At 51.9% G+C, this 10,037-nt stretch overlaps 1 protein-coding gene across 1 annotated transcript; it reads right to left on the bottom strand.

Annotated features, from left to right (window-relative positions):
* Positions 1 to 3,736: 3,736 nt before the first annotated feature.
* LOC129200659 (olfactory receptor 14C36-like) lies at positions 3,737 to 4,672 on the bottom strand. The gene has a single exon (XM_054811939.1). It carries the CDS (start codon positions 4,670 to 4,672, stop codon positions 3,737 to 3,739), a length of 936 nt encoding a protein of 311 aa, XP_054667914.1.
* Between the last annotated feature and the right edge of the window lie 5,365 nt (positions 4,673 to 10,037).

Below are 10,037 nucleotides of genomic sequence, written 5' to 3'. Positions count from 1 at the left end.
GAGTCTCTTTTGCCTGTGATGGTAATTGGTGAGTGATCTCCCTGTCCTCACTCTTCACCCACGAGGAGGGGGAGTGATAGAGGGGCTTGGTGGGCAGGTGCCTTCCAGCCAGGGTCAGCGCACCACAGAAGCAGAACATTTCCTTCTCTTTAAATTGTTTCCTTAATTTCTTTGTTGCTTCATTTTAATTTTGGACATTTTCTGAACCGTTCTGCCATAATCAGGCCTCTAACATTAACAACAATATATCTGTGTCTCATGTGGAGTTCAGTGCCCTAAAACCTCCCTGCCCAGGACTCTCCTTGCCACTGCTCGCCCTTTCACACAGCCAGTCACACTCTGAGGGGCTGAGCTCTCTCGACTGATACAGAGAAGAAGGGTGACCATCTTCAGTGAAACGCTCTGCTTCTCCATGGCCAACATATCTGTGTTTCCAGCACTTCTGGAAGGAGTCCCTAAATCAGCAAGACCCACTGCCTTCACATTCCCTCGGGGGTATGTGGATTGGCGCTCTATTTTAGGTGAAGAACGGGATGAGGTTGTCCTTACCCAACACCAGGCACCTCAATGCAGATGTCTAGACTTGCCTTTGGAGTAAATGGAGAGAAAGAAGTTGTCTCAGCCGAGATGCCTGGAGATTTCCTGGTGACCAGCTAATGCTCCAGAAGGGAGCCCTGGGTCACATTTCCAAGCACCTTATGGGCACTTCTGTAAGCCAGGGCAGCTCAGACAGCAACGGCCTCTCTATGTGGGCAAATGAATCCAGACCTGAATGTAGGTCTTAGTCTCAAGTTGAAACCTACTTAAAAATTATTCTAAAAATACCTGAAAACAATCTTCCTTTTCAGAATGTCAGCTATTTGGGCTCAGTTCTTTTTTCTTTTCTTTTTTTTTTTTTTTAATTTAGGAGGACCACATGAGTACACTACAGTAATTTCCCTCTGCCAGCATATTCATATGCAGTTGTTTATCAAAATACTTTTCCTACCAGTGCTCTGAGTGGAGAAATTTTGTTCTGAAAATATACTATATCTATATCGACATATTTCCCATCTCTTCTTCAGCCTCTCTGCCCTCTCTCTTTCCTCTACCTGTTTTGTCTTTATAGAGAACTCCAGGTAAAGATTTATTGAGTAATTAAATGTGGGAGATATTTCTGGGCATCATCTAGTTCCCCTCCACACCCCTTACTCAATGGAGGGCTCCCACCACTTCAGTGTCATCCACAAACATGCTGAGACTGAACTCTGTCCCATTGTCCGGGCCATCACTAAAGGGGTCAGACAGCATTGCCCCCGGCACTTCTCAGTGAGGGATGCCTCTAGAAACTGGCCATTGGTTGGACTTTCTAACAATGATTGTTATGTCATTCCCCCCCGCCATTGCCATGACATTTCAAAGACAAAGGACAGCGGCCTTGCGATGACACCAGCCATTTCCCCCAGACCCCTCGGGTGCATCCCCTCTGGTCCCATGCACTCGCCTGTGTCCAACTGGCACTAGTGCTCCCCAGCTGCATCTTGCTCTCACATGGGTGAAGCTTTGCTGCCACAGAGGCTGCTAGGAGACTCAAGGACCAGGGAGACCTGGGGAAAGATCCTACCAGGAAAGGAGGAGGGACGTGTGGCAATGTGATCCTCAGCCTCTTCCATGTCTCTGCAAGGCCTTTTTGGACTCACTGGAGGTTAAAGTAATTGAGTCTTGCTTGGATGTATCTGCACCTCACTGTCGGGAGGGTATCTCGGGCCAAGTTAGCCTCAGAACCCCACTTGGGACTTCATCTTGGAGGGGGTTTCGTTTGGAAGGCAGAGCCCAGGAGTGAGGAGTTCACCCTCACGGTGAAATCTTTGTCTTTATCTCCAGGCTGAACGCTCATTGGTTTTTTCCTCCCAACATGCACCATCATTAAGAGCCTGGCTCCGCATTCTGCATGACCTAATTGTAGGTACGAGCAGGCTGGAATGAGGGCCCTCCCAGCCTTCCCTGCTCTGGGCTGGACAAGCCCAGTTCCCTCAGCCTCTCCTCACAGCAAAGTGCTTCAGTCCCGGGTTGTCCTGAGGGCCCTTTGCTAAACCCACTCCAGCTTGGCAATATCGTTCCTGAATTGGGGGTCTGAAATGTGGATGGAGTATTCCAGAGAATTCTTTGCCCTCAGTCTTCTGGCCATGCTCCTGGTTGTACAGCTGGTGGCCTCCCTTGCTGCCAGGGCACAACGGCTGCCTTCTGTCCAGCTCGCTGACCACCAAGAGCTTTCCCACAGGGCTGGTCTCATCCAGGCAGGTCCCAGGCTGTGCCATTGCTAGGGTGAGTCCCCTGCAGGGGCAGAAACTGGCACTTGTCCTTCTGGGATCTCATGAGGCTCCTGCCAATACGTGACGTCCTTCTCCATGAACCCCTTCATTGAGCACAGAGACCTTGACAGTAAAAACTCAAGCAAAAAAGGCATTGAGTCCCTGAACCCCATCCGTGTCTCCTCTTCATGAGATCACCGTCCTCGTTCAGCAGTGGGCTGAACTACTCTCCTACTTGAGACAGCCTCTTCCAGGTCCTGGAACCTACCCAACCCTGTCCGCATCCCATGTGAGGTTTAGCAGACATCCCTGCTCCAGGTCTGCCAGGGTCTGGACAAGGAGAGATGTCGAGCAGGTCTGGTTATTCCCCCCGTACAGGCACGGAGCCCAGCAGGAGGAAGGAAATGGCCGTGCAGCACAACTCACCCATAGACCTGTGCAGAGCGGGCAGTGCTGGAAGTGGCCGATTGCGGTTTAACCTGGCAGGCAGCTAAAGACACAACACAGCTGTTTGCTCACTGCCCCCACCCAGTGGGATGGGGGAGAGAATCAGGAAAAAAAGGTAAAATTTCTGGGTTGGATAAAGACAGTTTAATATGACAGAAAAAGTAAGCAAATAATAACAACAACAACAATAAAAAACAATATACAAACCAAGTGATGTGCAGCACAATTGCGCACAAGCCCCAGACCACAGATGCCCAGCTAGTTCCCGAGCCGTGGTCCCAGCTGTCGGCCAGCTTCCCCCATTTATAAAATAAGCATGATGTCACATGGTATGGAATATCCCTTTGGCCAGTTTGGGTCAGCTGTCCTGGCCATGTCCCCTTCCCAGCTCCTTGGGCACCACCAGCCTCCTCACTGGCAGGCCAGTATGGGAAGCTGAAAAGTCCTTGCCTTGGTGTAAACATTGCCTAGCAACAACCAAAACATGTGTGTCTTATTAGCATTATTCTCATCCTAAATCCCAAACACAGTACTATGCCAGCTACTAGAAAGAAAATTAATTCCATGCTAGCCGACTCCAGGACACAGATTAGTGAGGCCACCAGTGAAAGCTCACTCTGGTCGCATTCTCTAACACATCGCCACATGCCCACCTCCCCTCAGCCCATGGAGAAACCAAGCACAGCAGCACAGCCTCGTGGGGGCAATTTCATTAGCCTGTTCCTGACCTCAGCTTTGGAAGAAGAACCCAGCCTCCAGACCCTGGCGTTGAGAAAATGCCTTTTTATTACAGAGATGTGAGAAGGGAGGCCCGCTGGGCCATTGTGCCAGACACATGTGCAAAGACATGTGGGTCAGAAAGACTGCGTTTGTGCCTCTGGAGAAGTGGCGTAGATGCATACGTTCCTTGGAAAATATAATTATCCTAGATAAAACAACCAAAGCACAGTGGGTTCCCCCGATATATTGGAAATACCTTGTGAAGACACACAGGCAGCTTATTGCTTCTGAAAGACTACTGATTGAAACAGCTTCTTCAGTGCGTCTTTGAGTTGCTGGTTCCTCATGCTGTAGATGAGGGGGTTCACAGATGGAGGTAAAACCGAGTACAGAAGTGACACCATGAGATTCAGGATCGCAGAGGAGACAGACGGGGGCTTCAGGTAGGTGAATATGCCAGTGCTGACATACAAGGAAACCACGGCCAGGTGACGGAGGCACATGGAAAAGGCTTTGTGCCGTCCCTGCTCAGAGGGGATCCTCAGCACGGCCCTGAAGATCTGCACATAGGACACCACAATGAAAACAAAACACCCAAATCCTAAACAGGCACTAACCACAAGAAGCCCAACTTCCCTGAGGTAGGCATCTGAGCAGGAGAGCTTGAGGATCTGGGGGATTTCACAGAAGAACTGGTCCACAGCATTGCCGTGGCAGAGGGGTAGGGAAAATGTATTGGCCGTGTGCAGCAGAGCATAGAGAAACCCACTGCCCCAGGCAGCTGCTGCCATGTGGGCACAAGCTCTGCTGCCCAGGAGGGTCCCGTAGTGCAGGGGTTTGCAGATGGCAACGTAGCGGTCGTAGGCCATGATGGTGAGAAGACAATACTCTGCTGAAACGAAAAAAACAAACAGAAAGAGCTGTGCAGCACATCCTGCGTAGGAGATGGTCCTGGTGTCCCAGAGGGAATTGGCCATGGCTTTGGGGAGAGTGGTGGAGATGGAGCCCAGGTCAAGGAGGGAGAGGTTGAGGAGGAAGAAGTACATGGGGGTGCGGAGGCGGTGGTCACAGGCTATGGCGGTGATGATGAGGCCGTTTCCCAGGAGGGCAGCCAGGTAGATGCCCAGGAAGAGCCCGAAGTGCAAGAGCTGCAGCTCCCGTGTGTCTGCGAATGCCAGGAGGAGGAACTCAGAGATGGAGCTATGGTTGAACATTTGCTTCCTCTGGGTGTCATTACCTGTAGAGGAAGAGAAGGCAGTACTGAGGTAGGCTGGACTGCTCCAAGCAATAGATATTACAAGTCTCATTGCAACCCCACATTATGACTCTTTCTTTTTCTGGAAGACCTCTCTGCAGCTCTCTTACTTGAGCTCTGGGTTTTGCTGGCTGAGGGTGCCATTGGGAGCAAGGACTCTGCAATGGGCTCCTGAGGAGTCCTTCTTGCCGTGCAGCGAGAGGGAACTAGGAATGCAGGGTGATGTCCAATTAAATGCACTCATGATATATCAAAAATCTTTTCAGCATTGTGGTTTGCAATTTGCCCAAGTGCAGAAGAGGGCTGAGGGGATTTGGGGTTGTTTCTCTTCTTCTAGTTGCAAGTGGAGTGGTTTGGGATGGAGGAAATCCCTGACATTTCTAAGGCACTCCAAGTGAAATCTTGTGGGTCCTGCGAGGCAAAGGGACTTTCCTCCACAGTGCTGAGAGAGGAGAGCTGCTCTGCCCATCAGCCCTGTTCTCAGCTGCCCTGTGCTGGCAGCTTGGAGCTGGAGGATGATCACCCCAGGTGTTCCTCTGAAAAGAAACAGGGTGCTGCTGAGAGCAAAGAAATCCAGGTTCACCAAGCAGATTGAGAGAGTACCTGAGAGGGTACCTGAGGAGGATCTCATCTCTCCCCTTCCAAACAGGAACACAAAGAGTTCATTCCATCTGCCCACGTTCAGCTGCCCAGAAGCATTTCTACAGCCTTAGCACTGAGGTGTCTTCTCCATGGGGATCCTTGCGAGCACAGAGATACTATGGGAGAGCTGTGCCCTTCTGGAGGGCACCCTGCAGCCCAGCAGGACACCCCAGGGAAACAGCTGAAGGTCCTGAGGTTGCCCGGAGGAGACTTGGGCACTTTGCTCCCATAGACACATCTGCATAGCAGGACCCGAAGGGTCGCTGTCCCAACAGGAGATGAACCTGCCACCGCAGCCCCCACCCCCTTCCGCACCGAGAAGGCAAATCCAAGGGTGAGCGGAAGGGCAGCACAGGCAGGAGGGGTGGGCAGTGACATGCCACCATGCTGCTGCCAAGGGAGGAGGGACACACCAAGACTGCTGGACATCAGGGGTTTGTCCTTCTCTGGGCTCTGGCTGCTCCAGAGGCAATGCACGCCCGAGAGCCCATGGGCTTGAGGGCAGAGGCTCTGCTGAGGCTGGGAAAGGAGACCAGGGAGGAGTTGCTCAGGGGAAGGTGTCTGCAGTGCAGGGACAGCAGGGAGGTGCCCACATCCCCCTCCCCAGCGTTTCGGGCAGCAGCTCCCTCTCACTCCCTGCCCGTGTCTCTGCTGCTTGGAGCTGCTCCTGCCAGGAGCCGTCACCTCCCTGTCCCCAGCCCAACTCCCTGTCAGTGCTCACAAACCCCATCCCTCCTGCTGTGTGCTCACCTCTGCCTGCAAACACCTCCCAGGGGCAGGGCACTGCCCAGGGGCCTCTCTGCCTCTGCAGGGGCTAAAGACCAGATCTCAGAAACCTGATGGGGCTGCGAAGGGCAAGTTGTTGCTGCTGCGTTGGCTGGAGGCAGCTGGGAACAGCGCTTTGAGGTGCTTCTCCCAGAGTTACTTGTCTCTCAGGCTAAGAGTCTAGGAGTCGCAAAGCCTTCTTCTAAGCAGAAACAGGAAGTTTGATCTCCAGTGCCAACCCCGGACAACCAGACAAAGATTCAGGAAAGCCCTTCCCTTTCCAGGAGCCACTAACCTGATGGGCTTCTTGAGAAGTCCCCTTAGAAATGTCCCGAGGGAGAGCTGAAGCTGTGAGAAGCCCTGACCCATGCAGCACTCTCTCGACAGCAGAAGGACCGTACCCTGCCCTGCCATGCTGGGGCTTTCTCCTTCCACCCACAGCTTTCCCTTTCCCTTTCCCTTTCCCTTTCCCTTTCCCTTTCCCTTTCCCTTTCCCTTTCCCTTTCCCTTTCCCTGGCAGGCAGCAGAGTCCCTGCGCCAGCACACAGTCCCCGGGGGTGCAGGGACCCTGCTCGGAAGGACAGACCTGGACAACCCTGGTTGCACGCCCACCTTCACAGCCCTGCAGCCATCGTCAAGACAAGGGAGCTGTCTTGCCTTGTGCCTCTGATGGTGCAGCAGGGAAGCCCTGCTCTGGAGCACGTCCTCCTTTTCCTCCACACCTGAGAAAAGCAAGGAGAGCCATCCTGACAGATCCTATGAGAGGTGGCATGGGCCAGGTCTAGTACAGGCTTCCAGGCACTCATCTGCATTGCCCTGCAGCCAGAGACTTACCATGTCAAGGGCTGGGAAGATTTCTCCCCTGGTGAGCTCTCACTTGTCCTCCCAGCCCAGACTGCCTTTAACTTCTCTCGTTCCTCTTGTCTGCTCTCAGTGCCTGCAGGCAGTGCCCTCAGCCCTGCTGCGCTTTGCAGAGGAGCTGCTCCTGGGCAGAGCTGTCTCTCTGCAGCGCTGCCCGCTTGCCATGAGCTCCCTCCATCCCAGGAGCCCAGCCCAGCTCAGCAGCAGAGGACCAGCCCAAGGCAGCACTTTCTCTGCCCCTCTGGGCTCCCTCAGAGAATGTCCCTGGGGCTCCAGAGGAACCTGCTGTGAAAAAACCTGAAGTCATTACCGATATTTCTGCTCTGAGCTGGGGAAGAGACAGAGTTAGGTCAAAGAATCCCCTCTTCTTGTCCCACTATGGACAGAATACCCAGACAGTCAAAGGGAGACATTTCCTGTCCCTCCTGTACCCATGGAAACCACAGGTGACATCTGGGGTACCAGAGGGTGTCCAAGACATGTGCAGGTAACTCTGAGCTCTGATGGAGCAATTCAGAAGGACAGGGCAGCATCTTGGTTCATTGTTTGGAGGCTGGTGGGACTTTCCTTTGGCCAGCTGAAGTGACAGTAGATGCCCACATTTAGAATAATGAAGCCTGTCCCTGCTCAGTATGGCCAGGACAGCTTATAGAGGTATTCCTCTGAGCAAACGGAGTCATTGCCATTGGGAGAGCTAAGGCTCTCTCTCTTCTCCACCAGACCTTCATTGACAGTTATGGCAGGCTTAGGTGAGGAGCGATCAAGAGCTGACTCCATGTTGGAGAGAGCCACTCTCAGCTGCCCCAAAATGGACCAGCCACTGCCCAAAGCTGAGCCAATAAGCCGTTGCAGTGGCATCTCTGTGATAACCTCTTGCAGAAAGGATAAAACCCAGTGTGCAGCAGCTGTAAGAGAGAAAGTACCCTGGAGGCACCAAGGAGAGTGAAGAATGAGGTGGGGATGAGAGAGAGAGGCTGGGTGGGCACCTGGTGGCCAAAAGTCAACCCACCACCCCCTGACATTCACAGGACAGCACTGTGCAAATGCTGCTTTTGGTGTCTGGAGGTTCTTTGCATCGGCTTTTCAGCACAGCTGGCAGATGCGCCAAGAAACGTGATGCTCACCTGGATCTGAAAAGCTGTCTCATCCTTGTCAGCCTTGGCTCTCATAGCTAAGAAATGCTGGAGTCTCAGCTCCCAAGGGGAGTGAGGAAGGAGAGGAGCAGAGCGCAGATGCCAGGTCACAGAGTGGCAGAGTTTGGCCCGTTCCGGGAACGTTCAGTGGGCAGTATCACTCAAGGGGAGCAGCATTCAGTGCAACGGCTTTTCAGGGGCAGCATCCTCTAAGCACATAAAGCGTCCATGCCGATAGTCCAGCAAACAAGTGGACGTCTCAGGACAGCAGCTTGGCTAAACAGGCACCTTGTCGGGATGCTCCATCGAAAAAGGGAAGCACGGAGGGTGTGGATAGAGGACCTCACTTCAAAGGAGGAATTTAGAAACAGGGAGGGCTTTAGGAAAGACAAGGCTCCTGTGGAGTTGATACTTGCTTGGATGTCCAAGGGCGTCAAGATGAGCTGTTAGTATTGAAGTTACAGTTCAAGGAGAATCAACAAAATTAATGTGTGGGCACTGCTGAATTTTGCCAGAGAAGATGCAGAACTGTCTGAGGTACTCTTTGTCCTCTTTGCCTCTGTCTTCACCAACAAGGTCTCCAAGGACTTTATGCCTTGAAGCAGGACTCTGGAGGAGAAAGACCAGCAGTGGATGTGGACCAAGCCAGGGGTTACTTGATCAAGTATTAACAGTCCACAGAACTGGCAGGGCTGTATCCAAGGGTGTTGAGGGAGCCAGCTGATATCATAGTGAGGTCAGCCTGTGTTGTCTGTGTGGCATGGAACATGCCTTTGTATTTGGTTTCTGTGTATCTGAAAGAGAAGGTGACTGGATGAACCCAGGGCAGATCACACTTGACTGTCCTCATTCCTTGCTAAGATGAAAGGACTGCATTTCTTGATACGGGAGCAGCAGCGGGGTTCATTTACCTGGAGTTCCTTAGGGCTTTCAACACCATTTCCCACCATATCCTTGTCTCCATGTTAGGACATTTCTGATTGCCCGATCCTCTATCAAAATAGCAATGTGAGCAATTGCATGACACTACAGGTGATGAAAGGGGGCACTTATTTCATGGATTTGCTGCCCAAGGAAGAAAATACCCCAGCAACCATCTCAGGAACTCCACAGAGAGTACAAAATAAGCAAAGGGCTGCATCACAGGAACCCCACACAGCCCTGATGACATCCTTTTGCTCTGCACACCTGCTAATCCTTTCCCCATTGGCCGTGATTTTCTTATTTTGGACCCTCCTGTGGTGGGTGAAGGATCGGGCATCTGCCCACATACCAAAACAGCTTGTGCCTTTCACTGTTGCCCAAGTAGAAAGGATTCAGCTGAAGCTGAGGGTGAGAATTCACTCATGGGCACCCAGGAATTTCAACTCTATTAACTTCCTGTCTTCTAAAAGCCTGAACAAGTGGTCAGAAGAGAAAGATGAAATGAGAGAGGATACTCACTGTTTTTTCAGGCCATACACAGCTGGATTTTGTCTTCATAGATAAGGTTTAATTCAGGTTATTTTTGCTACCAAGTGTGGTTTTTGAAAGTGTTCTGATATTGTGTGATTCCCTTTTTAGGTGCTAAAGACTGTCTAGAAAAGCACCGTCAAACGTAAATAGCTGTACGGAGTGCTTTCCCTAATGTCGACAACATGAAGGGGAAGGGACAAAAGTTCCATTCAGGCTGGAAGTGGCCTTGCAAGATGTCTATAGACCAACATTGTGCTCAAAGCAGGGTCACACCAGGTTGCTCGTGGCTTTATCCAGATGTCTCTTTGAAACTTCCAGGGATGGAGGCAGTCTACATTCTCTTCAAAAGCTCTTCCCAGGTCTGATTTGCCTCATGTGTCAAAAATTTCTCCCTATATCGAGCCTGAGCCTCTCTTGTTGCCCGCTGCCTCTTGTCCTTGTGCCTCGCACCGCAATGTCTTCTTGGAA

The sequence above is a fragment of the Grus americana genome, unplaced genomic scaffold (assembly GCF_028858705.1).
Source record: "Grus americana isolate bGruAme1 unplaced genomic scaffold, bGruAme1.mat scaffold_371, whole genome shotgun sequence".
In the NCBI taxonomy this organism is placed as follows: Eukaryota; Metazoa; Chordata; class Aves; order Gruiformes; family Gruidae; genus Grus; species Grus americana.
This window is presented reverse-complemented; position numbering and strand designations above follow the sequence as displayed.